The following is a 13520-nucleotide window of genomic DNA, read 5'->3' on the forward strand; positions in this document are numbered from 1 at the left end:
TGGAAATGTCTAGGAGCAACAATGGCTCAGCCGCGAAGTGGTAGGCCACTTCGTAGCACGTAAAAATCGTCTGTCCTCGGTTGTAACACTCACTACTGAGTTCCAAAGTGCCTCCGGCAGAAACGTCAGCACAAGAACTGTTCATCAGGAGCTTCATCAAATGGGTTTCCATGGCAGCCGCACAAAACCCGGAGATCACCATGCGTTGGCTGGAGTGGTGTAAAGATCGACGCCATTGGACTCCGGAGCAGTGGAGTGATGAATCACACTTCACCATCTGGCAGTCCCACAGATGAATCTGGATTTGGCGTATGCCTGGAGAATGCTACCTGCCCGAAAGCATAGTGCCAAATGTAAAGTTTGGTGGAGGAGGAATAATGGTCTGGGGTTTGTTTTTCATGGTTTGGGCGAGGCCTGTTAGCTCCAGTGATGGGAAGTCTTAACGCTACAGCATACAATGACATTCTGGACGATTCTGTGATTACAACTTTGTGGCAACAGTTTGGAGAAGGCCCTTTCCTGTTTCAGCATGACAATTCCCCCATGGACAAAGCGATGTCTGTACAGAAATGGTTTGTCGAGATCGGTGTGGAAGAACTTGACTGACCTGCACAGAGTCCTGACCTCAACCCCATTGAACAATTTTGGGATGAATTGGAACACTGACTGTGAGCCAGGGGGACCAACTCCATTTTAATGCCTATGATTTTGGAATTACATTTTCGACGAGCAGATGTCCATATACTTTTGGTCATGTAGTGTACCTCTATGGGTAACATTGATGAGGTAGTCGGATCCCCCTCCCCCATTGTAACTCAAAGTGCTCCATCCCTGCCACTGCTCCACTTACCTTCACTGATGCACTTTAATGGCAGCTCCAAAAAGCATGACCTTGAGATGAATATCTTGTTCACACTATACAAACATAAGACCAGTGCATAATTTGTAAATCGGGAGGTGCCGGAACAAAAAGTGAGGGTGAGAGGGGGGAGACCTAGGGAGCTCTGAGGTACCGGAACGCATGAGAAAAGAAAATCACCTTTTTAGGCTAATCAAGCATTGCGTGCATATCATCGCATTTGCGTAGAGGCATAGAGCAGAAGTTGCACACATGGAGGAACATTTTTAGTGCCAACGGTCCGGAAGAAATGTGGCCTTTTATAAAGGCCTTTTATAAACGCATTTCAAAGTTTATTTGTCATGTTCGCCGAATACAACAGGTGTTCACCTTACAGTGAAATGCTTACTTACAGGCTCTAACCAATGGTGCGGGAAAAAAAGGTATGTGTGTGTGTCTGTGTGTGTAGGTAAGTAAAGAAATAAAACAACAGTAAAAAGACATTTGAAAAAAGAGTAGCAAGGCTATATACAGACACCTGTTAGTCAGGCTGATTGAGGTAGTATGTACATGTAGGTATCGTTAAAGTGACTATGCATATATGATGAACAGAGAGTAGCTCGCGGCTGTGCTTCCCTTTGTAGTCTGTAATAGTTTGCAAGCCCTGACACATCCGACGAGCGTTGGAGCCGGTGTAGTGTGATTCAATCTTAACCCTGTATTGACTCTTTGCCTGGTTGATGGTTGGTCGCAGGGCATAGCGGGATTTATTGTAAGCTTCCGGGTTAGAGTCCCGCACCTTGAAAGCGGCAGCTCTACCCTTTAGCTCAGTGCAAATGTTGCCTGTAAACCATGGCTTCTGGTTGGGGTATGTACATACAGTCACTGTGGGGACGACATCCTCAATGCACTTATTGATAAAGCCAGTGACTGATGTGGTATATTCCTCAATGTCATCGGAAGAATCCCGGAACATGTTCCAGTCTGTCATAACAAAACAGTCCTGTAGTTTAGCATCTGCTTCATCTGACCACTGGTGCTTCCAGCTTTAATTTTTGTTTGTAAGCAGGAATCAGAAGGATAGAGTTGTGGTCGGATTTACCAAATGGAGGGCGAGGGAGAGCTTTGTATGTGTCTCTGTGTGTGGAGTACAGGTGATCTGGTATTTTTTTCCCTCTGGTTGCACATTTAACATGTTGATGGAAATTTGGTAGAACTGTTTTTAAGTTTCTCTGCATTAAAGTCTCTGGCCACTAGGAGCGCCGCCTCTGGGTGAGTGGTTTCCTGTTTGCTTATTTCCTTATACAGCTGACCTAGTGTGGTCTAAGTATAATGCAATTCTGGATAATTTTACATAACTGGAATCTTTAAGTTGTCAAATTGACAGACTACTTTGACACTGACAAACTGAGAATGTGATAAAAATGACCTTGTCTTGAATCCATCAATATCCTAGGTGTGTGGAGACACTTGTGGCTACAATATGAGGAGGAAATTATAGTCCAGTTTCACTTGAAAGCATGTCTCTGTTATTTTACTTTGTAAAATAAAATATTTTGTTAGCCTACTGCAGACAAATTAGAGTCTTCTCTTTTCATCAGGAACCCTTTGCATTCCAACCTGTGTTTTCCTGCGATTATATTGGAAAAAGGTTTATTTTTTATTTTTCATGCTGTTCATTCACAGATTTACCGCGTGTTCCCGTCTGTAGGCTATGCCTTGTTGTTGGAATATACACAATCCACAACTAGGCCATTTTTAAAAAGAAGTTATTGATTCTCTGTGTCAAAATTATAGGCCTTTTCTTGGTGTAGTAGGCTACTCTGAATTATTTCATTTATTTCTGAACAGATAGCAGTAACTCTATAACTTTGGCTCATTTATTTCTGAACAGACAGCAGTAACTCTATAACTTTGGCTCATTTATTTCTGAACAGATAGCAGTAACTCTATAACTTTGGCTCATTTATTTCTGAACAGATAGCAGTAACTCCATAACTTTGGCTCATTTATTTCTGAACAGATAGCAGTAACTCTATAACTTTGGCTCATTTATTTCTGAACAGATAGCAGTAACTCTATAACTTTGGCTCATTTATTACAATTCACCAGGGGTGCTGCAGCTCCAGAACCCTTTGTGCTGGAGAGATGAGAGTTGCAGGCTCATGTCTATCAGAGCAGAGAGAGGGATCATAGAAAGTGAATGTCATTCTAGTTCTGTGAGAGATGCAGGCGTTCTTCTCACACTGCCATGGCCACGCGTTTGTCTCAAGCATAGGTTGTAATGTTGCCCAAACCATAAGCCGGCCCAACCCGAATCAACTCTTCGAATATCTACTTTTTCACATTACATTGGGGCAGGGGATTTAACAAAGAGGCAACTTTTTTTCACATTTTTACATTGCTAAAAGTGAAAATTATTTCTCAGGCCATGAGAGGTTCCGGAAACAAAACAGTCCAAAACAGAGAGGTACCGGAGGATCCATCTCAAATGAAGCACTGCATAAGAACACTGTCACCTGCAAAACAAATAGCAAGTAGACATGGGAAACTGATATATGCATTTTTTATCTTCTGTTCTCTTTACTTCTCTTCTCTACACTTGTCCTCTCCTCATCTCTCCTCCCCCCACCCCAGGTTCGGAGCAGATCCCTCTGAGGGAGTTGTTAGAGCAGATTGTGCTGAAGGCCATGTTGATTTGTCCTGGAGGTCTCTCCATCTCCCCGGCCCAGCTGCCCTGGCTAGCCCGCCTGAGGGCCAGCGTAACTGGGGGCAGGGTTCAGGTCCTAGTCACCCAAAACTCCCTGGGGGAGGGCATCTCCGAGTCCCTGCGCTCACTCTGCAATGGGCCGCCCCACCAACAGTGCCTGCCCACCTACGTGGTTATTGTTTTTGCCTCCAAGATGAGCGGCAATGAGTTCTGTGTGCTCGTTCTGGGTGAGTGTTCTCAGTTCTCATACTGTCTTTACACTACAATACCTAGATGTGTTGTGTCTGTATAGTTATAGCAGTGTTCCCCAACTGGTGGTCCACGGTCCGAATTTGGCCAACGGGTGATTTGACCCCCGCCCCAAGTTTTCTCAGATAACATTTTTATATATTTGTTGGACATAAAAGACACCAGCAAATCAGCTCCAAGTGATTTTAATTTTGCAAATCTGTTTCCATAATAAAGAGATATATGTGATCGTATATAAATGTAACAAGGTTTGAAATAGTTACGTTTTAGATAAATATTACATCTGTTAAAATTATTTGTAATTATGTTCGGCCCCTTGACTATCCATTCTAGAAAGAATTGGCCCGCAACTGAATCTAGTTTATGATCCCTGATTAATAGCGTACCAAAGGAAGTAATTATAGTAGGTGAACCTTGCCTGAGACCCTAAGTCTTGCGTCAGCTCCCAGAGCTGCCTAGGCATTAGCTCTGTGGGCTAATGAGGACACTCAGGCTCATTCACACTTGTCTACATGTGTCTTACAGGGAAGTACCAGGCGAGAGCACTAGCTGAGGGAATGCTCACCACCAATGAGTTCCTGAAGGAGATCAGCTACGAGCTCATAACAGGAAAAGTCAGTGTCCTAGAGTCTAACTTCAAAACCACATCACTAGGTGAGCATAGTAAGTGCCATGGGACAGGACATCAATGGAAAAAACTCAAAGATCATTTCTACTTCTATTTTCTCATTTTTTTGTTGGAGGAAAAGTAATTAAAAATATTTAGTCAGCCACCAATTGTGCAAGTTCTCCCACTTAAAAAGATGACAGAGGCCTGTAATTTTCATCATAGGTACACTTCAACTATGACAGACAAAATCAGAAAAAAATCAGAAAATCACATTGTTTTTAATGAATTTATTTGCAAATTATGGTGGAAAATAAGTATTTGGTCACCTACAAACAAGCAAGATTTCTGGCTCTCACAGACCTGTAACTTCTTCTTTAAGAGGCTCCTCTGTCCTCCACTCGTTACCTGTATTAATGGCACCTGTTTGAACTTGTTATCAGTATAAAAGACACCTGTCCACAACCTTAAACAGTCACACTCCAAACTCCACTATGGCCAAGACCAAAGAGCTGTCAAAGGACACCAGAAACAAAATTGTAGACCTGCACCAGGCTGGGAAGACTGAATCTGCAATAGGTAAGCAGCTTGGTTTGAAGAAATCAACTGTGGGAGCCATTATTAGGACATGGAAGACATACAAGACCACTGATAATCTGCCTCGATCTGGGGCTCCACGCAAGATCTCACCCCGTGGGGTCAAAATGATCACAAGAACGATGAGCAAAAATCCCAGAACCACACGGGGGGACCTAGTGAATGACCTGAAGAAAGCTGGGACAAAAGTAACAAAGCCTACCATCAGTAACACACTACGCCGCCAGGGACTCAAATCCTGCAGTGCCTGACGTGTCCCCCTGCTTAAGCCAGTACATGTCCAGGCCCATCTGAAGTTTGCTAGAGAGCATTTGGATGATCCAGAAGAAGATTGGGAGAATGTCATATGGTCAGATGAAACCAAAATATAACTTTTTGGTAAAAACTCAACTCGTCGTGTTTTGAGGACAAAGAATGCTGAGTTGCATCCAAAGAACACCATACCTACTGTGAAGCATGGGGGTGGAAACATCATGCTTTGGGGCTGTTTTTCTGCAAAGGGACCAGGACGACTGATCCGTGTAAAGGAAAGAATGAATGGGGCCATGTATCGTGAGATTTTGAGTGAAAACCTCCTTCCACCAGCAAGGGCATTGAAGATGAAACGTGGCTGGGTCTTTCAGCATGACAATGATCCCAAACACACCACCCGGGCAACGAAGGAGTGGCTTCGTAAGAAGCATTTCAAGGTCCTGGAGTGGCCTAGCCAGTCTCCAGATCTCAACCCCATAGAAAGTCTTTGGAGGGAGTTGAAAGTCTGTGTTGCCCAGCAACAGCCCCAAAACATCACTGCTCTAGAGGAGATCTGCATGGAGGGATGGGCCAAAATACCAGCAACAGTGTGTGAAAACCTTGTGAAGACTTACAGAAAACGTTTGACCTCTGTCATTGCCAACAAAGGGTATATAACAGTATCTCAAGTATTGAGATAAACTTTTGTTATTGACCAAATACTTATTTTCCACCATAATTTGCAAATTAATTCATAAAAAATCCTACAATGTTATTTTCTGGATTTTTTTTCTCATTTTGTCTGTCATAGTTGAAGTGTACCTATGATGTAAATTACAGGCCTCTCTCATCTTTTGTGGGAGAACTTGCACAATTGGTGGCTGACTAAATACTTTTTCGCCCCACTGTATGTAGGTAGTCCATTTAATGAATCAATCAATTAATCAAACAAACATGAACTGTGTTTCAAGGACAATGTTTATTTTAGTGTCAATATGAAAACAGAACAACACCACAATCTAGGTCCCATATTATTCTGTTTATGTATCTTTTCCCAATGATGCATATTCACCTTCCTTAATGCCCACTGGCCCATCCCTACTGCTTTGTTCAGCAATACCTTGAACTGGCAGTTTGGCAGTCACAGGATGGGAACGGGACACTGTGCCACAGACAGACGCATCAATATTTGATGAGGTTTTGCTTATGTAGCTGCTGTGTGTGTGAGTGTCTTTGTCTCTGACGGGTAGTGGCCTGTTGTGTTGTTGTTTCCAGGGGACAACCTGGACAAGCAGCTGCTACACATCCAGCGGCAACGGAAGGGCCAGGTCATCCAGCCCTTCCAGGGCGATGTCACCGACCACATCCCGTCCCAGGAGGCAGCCACCATGGTACCTCCCTCCGAGTCAGGTGAGGCATGGCTACTGTATGGTCCGTCTTCTCCTCCTTTTCCTGCTGGAGACTCACTATGAAGCTTCTGGATCAGAATATGGATGGATAGATATCAAAGTAATCTACTGTATATATTCAGCTCTAAGTTTCCAGTATGCTGACCTGCAGGTTCCTCCCCCCTTTCTCCAACAGAGCTGCTGAGTGACATGTTTCAGATCCACTCTCCCCAGCTGAGTGTAGCCAGGAGCCTGCTCTCCCTGGTGTGTTCCATAGCAGACTCAGGCAGCCAGAGTCTGGATCTGGGCCGCTTCTGCAAGGTGGACTTCCTGGTTCTGGTTTCTCCGTCTCACGTCCTGATGAACCAGACCTCTCATCGCATCCAACAATCAGGTATTCATGAGGGGCGGACAGGGTCAAATTAGAATTTAAAGGGTGCACTGGCAATACAATGGATTGAAAAATCACATCTTTAGGTGGTCGTCTACAAGAGACTCATCTCAAGATTACAGTATATCTGCCTTTTATGACGTTTCATAGTAATGATTGTTGGACTTTTAGTAATCTCTTTCTGCCTGTCTCTAACAGGAGTGCTAGTGGACCTGGGTATAGAGGATGCTTCCTCAGCTCACCAGAGGTCAGACCAGTACGTGGTGCGTCTAGATGGAGACGTCCACGCCAAGATGGAGGCCTTTATGAGGAAAGTCAAACAGAATCCCTACACCCTGTTCGTGCTCATCCACGACAACTCCCACGTGGACCTGACCAGGTAACACATACACACACACACACATGCACACACAGATTTGAGTAAACTGGAAGTTGTGCTGCTGATCCTGTTGGTTCTGACAGATGTTGTAATGAAAACTTTGCTATGGCTAGAGGGTCAGTCCTCGGCTACACATTGTACTGAATAAGAACAGAACAGTCCAAGCCAAGTCAGAACAAGACAGAAAAGAGCAGAGGTATATTTTTCGTCATAAATATAGAACAGGACAGAACAACTTACCTTCATTTTTGTTTCCTCTCGCTGTGTAGTGCCCGGTCCGGCTCGTCTGCCACGGGGAGCTTCAGGGTATAGCTGACAGGGTGGTAAACTGCCAGGAGGTCCTGGAGGCCTTGAACCTGCTGGTGCTGCAGGTCAGCTGCTTCCCCTTCGCCCTGCAGACAAGACAGTCCCGCATCAGCGTTCACAACGAGGTGCACTGGCCAGACAACACAGACAGCCTGGTGAGTGGCCCTGTGCAGTGGTTCATCTACATCTTCTGGTGGTACCTATTTGGAATTACATTCACATTTGGGTCATTTAGCAGACACTTCTATCAAGAGTGACTTAGTCAGTGCATTCAACTAAGGTAGGAAAACAAACCCATATCACAGTCAATGCAAGTAAAAACATCTAAATAGCCGCACAAATAATGGGGTCGAAAATTGTTCCACCACTGAGACAACAAGATTGGAAAGCTGCCACAGTCACCCCCTCTCTTCAAATTGTAAGAATTTATTTTTATTTCACCTTTATTTAACCAGGTAGGCCAGTTGAGAACCAGTTCTCATTTACAACTGCGACATGGCCAAGATAAAGCAAAGCAGTGTGACAAAAACAAAGGGGGAGACACTCTAAACCCAAACTGCTACAGATCTATATCCATTCTGCCCTGCCTTTCTAAAGTCTTCGAAAGATAAGTTAACAAACAGATCACCGGACATTTAGAATCCCACCGTACCTTCTCCACTATGCAATCTGTTTTCCGAGCTGGTCACGGGTGCAACTCAGCCACGCTCATGGTCCTAAACGATATCATAACCGCCATCGATAAAATAGAGTACAGTGCAGCCTTCTTCATCGACCTGGCCAAGGCTTTCGACTCTGGCAATCACCGCATTCTTATCGGACTCTCAGATAGAGTTCAGTGTGTCAAATCGGAGGGCCTGTTGTCCGGATTTCTGGTGGTCTCTATGGTGGTGCCACAGGGTTCAATTCTCGAGCCGACTCTTTTCTCTGTATACATCAACGATGTGGCTCTTGCTGCTGGTGATTCTCTGATCCACCTTTACGCAGACAACACCATTCTGAATCATCTGGCCTTTCTTTTGACACTGTGTTAACACACCTCCAAACAAGCTTCAATGCCATACAACACTCCTTCCGTGGCCTCCAACTTCTCTTAAATGCTAGTAAAACTAAATGCATGCTCTTCAATTGATCGCTGCCCGCACCTGTCTGCCTGACTAGCATCACTACTCTAGACGGTTCTGACTTAGAATATGTGGACAACTACAAATACTTAGGTGTCTGGTTAGACTGTAAACTCTCCTTCGAGATTCACATTAATTAAATATCTCCAATACAAAATGAAATCTAGAATCGTCTTCCGATTTCGCAACAAAGCCTCCTTCACTCATGCTGCCAAACATACCCCCGTAAAGCTGACCATCCTACCGATCCTCGACTAGCCTCCGACACTCTACTCAGCAAATTGGATGTAGTCTATCACAGTGCCATCCGTTTTGTCACTAACGCCCCATATACTACCCACCACTGTGACCTGTATGCTCCCGTTGGCTGGCCCTCACTACATATCCGTCGCCAAACCCACTGGCTCCAGGTCATCTATAAGTCTTTGCTAGGTAAATCCCCGCCTTATCTCAGCTCGCTGGTCACCATAGCAACAGCAGCACGCGTTCCAGCAGGTATATTTCTCTGGTCATCCCCCAAGCCAACACCTCTTTTGGCCACCTTTCCTTCCAGTTCTCTGCTGCCAATGACTGGAACGAACAGCAACAGTCACTTAAGCTGGAGACTTACATCTCCCTCATTAGCTATAAGCATCAGCAGTCAGAGCAGCTTACCGATCACTGCACCTGTACACAGCCCACCTGTAAATAGCCCACCCAACTACCTCATCCCCACATTTTTATATTTTTGCTCTTTTGCACCCCAGTATCTCTACTTGCACATCTATCACTCCAGTAATGCTGTTAATGCTAAATTGTAATTTTTTACTCCTCTATGGCCTATTTATTGCCTTTCTACATTTGCACACACTGTATATAGATTGTTCTATTGTGTTATTGACTGTACGTCTGTTTATCCCATGTGTAACTCTGTATTGTTTGTGTCGCACTGCTTTGCTTTATCTTGGCCAGGTCGCAGTTGTAAATGAGAACTTGTTCTCAACTGGCCTACCTGGTTAAATAAATACAATTAAAAACAAATGTAAATGTAACTGACAGACACAGAGAACAGTCAGTTTGCATAAACAGCAGCTGATGTTCTTGTGTTTGACCCATAGGGGGAGGTCTCTCCTAAGGAGCTGGTGTACTTTGGCCTGAGGGACAACAGCAGCTCTCTGCGGTGGGGGGTGGCCAGCCCCATCCTGCGCTGTGATGACGCTGAAGATGGTCAACATGCTGCTGGAGAGGTCAGTCAGTCACTCTGCGTCAGGGGTCAGGTCCCCAAAAAGCGGCTAATCCAGTTCACCTGGACACCAAACCTGCCTTAAAACGACTAACACCACCACCTGTACTTTCTCTTTTGCAGACATCCCCACCTACACAGCATGGTGATCAGGAGCTACCTGTTGATCCAGCAGTACACAGAAGCCATGATGGCTCTGATCTCCTCTCCTTCCCTACGGGACAACATCACTCCCGAGACCCTGGCCATGGTGGAGGATCTGATCAGTGCTCCGGGCCGGGAGGGGACCAGGGGCCGGGGCCACATGCTGCTGATCCGGGTGCCCTCTCTGCAGCTAGCCATGCTGGCCCAGGAGCGCCTGGAGGACGTCAGGGACAAGCTGGGTCTCCAGTTCTGCTTTGCCATACTGCTGGGGAACCCTGCCGCCGAGCTCAGCCTTCCACGGCACTTCGCTAACCGACTCAGGGTGAGATTTGGGGTCACACTTTATTTGGATAGTTTGGATAGTCCATCTGTAGGTGCTCTACATATGGTAATACCATCAACAAAATATCTGTTGATAAGCAACTACTTGTTAACGTCACAGTTAGGGTTAGGTTTAGAGTCAAATAAAATCTTATTAGTCACATGCGCCGAATACAAAAGATACGACTTCTCCTTAACCTCTTAACCTCGAGCAATCCCGTATCCGGGAGCGTAATCATAGCCTCAAGCTCATTACCATAACGCAACGTTTCCTATTCATGAAAATCACAAATGAAATGAAATAAATATATTGGAACACAAGCTTAGCCTTTTGTTAACAACACTGTCATCTCAGATTTTCAAAATATGCTTTAACCAAAGCTACACAAGCATTTGTGTAAGAGTATTGATAGCCTAGCATAGCATTAAGCCTAGCATTCAGCAGGCAACATTTTCACAAAAACAAGAAAAGCATTCAAATAAAATAATTTACCTTTGAAGAACTTTGGATGTTTTCAATGACGAGACTCTCAGTTAGATAGCAAATGTTCATTTTTTCCCAAAAATATTATTTGTGTAAGAGAAATAGCTCCGTTTTGTTCATCACGTTTGGCTAAGAAAGAAAAAAACGAAAATGCAGTCACTTACAACGCCGAACTTTTTTCCAAATTAGCTCCATAATATCGACAGAAACATGGCAAACGTTATTTAGAATCAATCCTCAAGGTGTTTTTCACATATCTATTCGATAATCTATCAGTGGTGGCAGCTTCTCATCAGAAGAAAACGAAAAAATACTGCAGCTGGAGATTACGCAATAATTGCAACGGAAGACACCTAGCGACCACCTGGTAAATGTAGTCTCTTATGGTCAATCTTCCAATGATATGCCTACAAATACGTCACAATGCTGCAGACACCTTGGGGAAAACGTGGAAAAGGTAAGCTGACTCCTAGCTCCTCCACAACCATATAAGGAGTCATTGCCATGAGGCGGTTTCAAAAAATGCGGCACTTCCTGATTGTATTTTTATCTGTTTTTTTTCTGTAACATCAGTTCTGTGGCACTCACAGACAATATCTTTGCAGTTTTGGAAACATCAGAGTGTTTTCTTTCCAAAGCTGTCAATTATATGCATAGTCAAGCATCTTTTCGTGACAACATATCTTGTTTAAAACGGGAACGTTTTTCATCCAAAAATTAAAAGAGCGCCCCCTATATCGAAGAAGTTAATGCAACCGCTGTGTCAGATTTCAAAAAAACTTTACGGAAAAAGCATAATCTGAGAACGGTGCTCAGAACCCAAAACAGCCAGAGGAATATCCGCCATTTTGGAATCAACAAAGTTAGAAACAACACCATAAATATTCACTTACCTTTGATGATCTTCATCAGAAGGCACTCCCAGGAATCCCAGTTCGACAATAAATGACTGATTTGTTCCATATAGTTCCATAATTTATGTCCAAATGTCCACTTGTTGTTAGCGTGTTCAGCCCAGTAATCCATCTTCATGATGCACAGGCACTTCATCCAGACAAAAACTTGAAAAGTTCCGTTACAGTCCTTTAAAACATGTCAAACGATGTATGGAATCAATTTTTAGGCTGTTTTTAACATAAAACATCTATAATGTTCCAACCGGAGAATTCCTTTGTCTTCAGAAAAGCACTGGAACGAGAGGTAACTCTGTCGGGAGCGTGCATCATGAGACCAAGGCTCTCTGCCAGACCACTGACTCAAAGAGGTCTCATGAGCCCCTCCTTTATAGTAGAATCCTCATTCAAGTTTCTAAAGACGGTTGACATCTAGTGGAAGCCGTAAGATGTGCAACTTTATCCATATCTCAATGTGTAGGCCAAGCTTTGGAAAACTACAAACCTCAGATGTCCCACTTCCTGGTTTGATTTTTCTCAATTGTTTCCTGACATTTAAGTTCTGTTATACTCACAGACATCATTCAAACTGTTTTAGAAACTTCAGAATGTTTACTATCCCATACTAATAATAATATGCATATATTAGCATCTGGGACAGAGTATGAGGCAGTTCACTCTGGGCACGCTATTCATCCAAAAGTGAAAATGCTGCACTCTATCCCAAAAAGGTTAAGGTAAGGGTTAGGGTAAGAGTTACGTTTAGGGTTAGGATAAGGGTAACGGTTGGGGCTAGAGTTAGGATTAGTAGACAGTTGAAATATTAGTGATAGTTTGTAGAGCGTCTACAGATGGACTTTCTAAATAAAGTGTTACCTAACTTGGTTTTAATTTCGTCCGGAAACATTTCTAATTGTGTGTTGTGTTGTTGCTGCAGGCCTGGCAGGGATGTGAAAATGAGGACTGGATCCCTCAAACCTATGAGGATCTGGAGGGTCTTCCCTGTGTCGTCATCCTCACTGGAAAAGACCCTCTGGGTGAGACCTTCCCAAGGTGATCAACTCAAACACATCACATTTGCCACAGTAGTATTAGCAAGTAGTATTGCAAATTTGTGTAGCACTTGAGGTTGCTCATAAACCTCTATAGTAATGTTGTAATACTGCTAGTAATGCAAAGTGTTTCCCAATTCGGATACCTAGTCCCAATGGTCATCACCATCCTGTAAAAAAGGTTTACCATCTATTGGATTGACTTGGTAAAACTGCAGAATCCCCTACCTCACCTTTCCTATTTTTTCCCCTTAAAGGTCTCTGAAGTACTGTGACCTGCGTCTGATCGACTCCAGCTACCTGACACGTACGGCCCTGGAGCAGGAGGTAGGTCTAGCCTGCTCCTACGTGTCCCTGGGGATGGTGCAGGAGCCCCGCAAGGCAATGGCCCACAGGGACCCAAGAGACAGACAAAACCAGCGTCCCCCAGGACCCAGGCCTAGAGCTTCATGTGGACCTGGAGAAGTCCCAGAGCAATGTCAGCACTGCTACTAAAGCCTCCGGTAGGTCCCTGGACAACAGACTCAACATGTTTAGGAAATGAGGATGAGCCGCTTGTTTTCAGGTTTCAAGATACTGTGTAG

The 13520-nt window shown here is 44.2% G+C and overlaps 2 protein-coding genes across 2 annotated transcripts in view; one reads left to right on the top strand and one right to left on the bottom strand.

Annotated features, from left to right (window-relative positions):
* LOC139387167 (ubiquitin carboxyl-terminal hydrolase 14-like) overlaps positions 1-13520 on the bottom strand; it is a 237162-nt gene that overhangs the window by 131349 nt on the left and 92293 nt on the right. The gene's annotated exons all lie outside the window — the stretch shown is intronic.
* The window catches only part of LOC139386747 (GREB1-like protein), a 36260-nt gene that overhangs the window by 8833 nt on the left and 13907 nt on the right, over positions 1-13520 (top strand). Inside the window, 13 exon segments of the mRNA XM_071132566.1 lie at positions 3476-3775; positions 4323-4451; positions 6508-6642; positions 6817-7014; positions 7210-7390; positions 7660-7670; positions 7673-7851; positions 9918-10018; positions 10020-10046; positions 10166-10508; positions 12822-12937; positions 13194-13338; positions 13340-13439. Coding sequence (XP_070988667.1) covers positions 3476-3775; positions 4323-4451; positions 6508-6642; positions 6817-7014; positions 7210-7390; positions 7660-7670; positions 7673-7851; positions 9918-10018; positions 10020-10046; positions 10166-10508; positions 12822-12937; positions 13194-13338; positions 13340-13439 — 1965 coding nt within the window.

The sequence above is a fragment of the Oncorhynchus clarkii genome, chromosome 28 (assembly GCF_045791955.1).
Source record: "Oncorhynchus clarkii lewisi isolate Uvic-CL-2024 chromosome 28, UVic_Ocla_1.0, whole genome shotgun sequence".
Classification (NCBI taxonomy): Eukaryota; Metazoa; Chordata; class Actinopteri; order Salmoniformes; family Salmonidae; genus Oncorhynchus; species Oncorhynchus clarkii.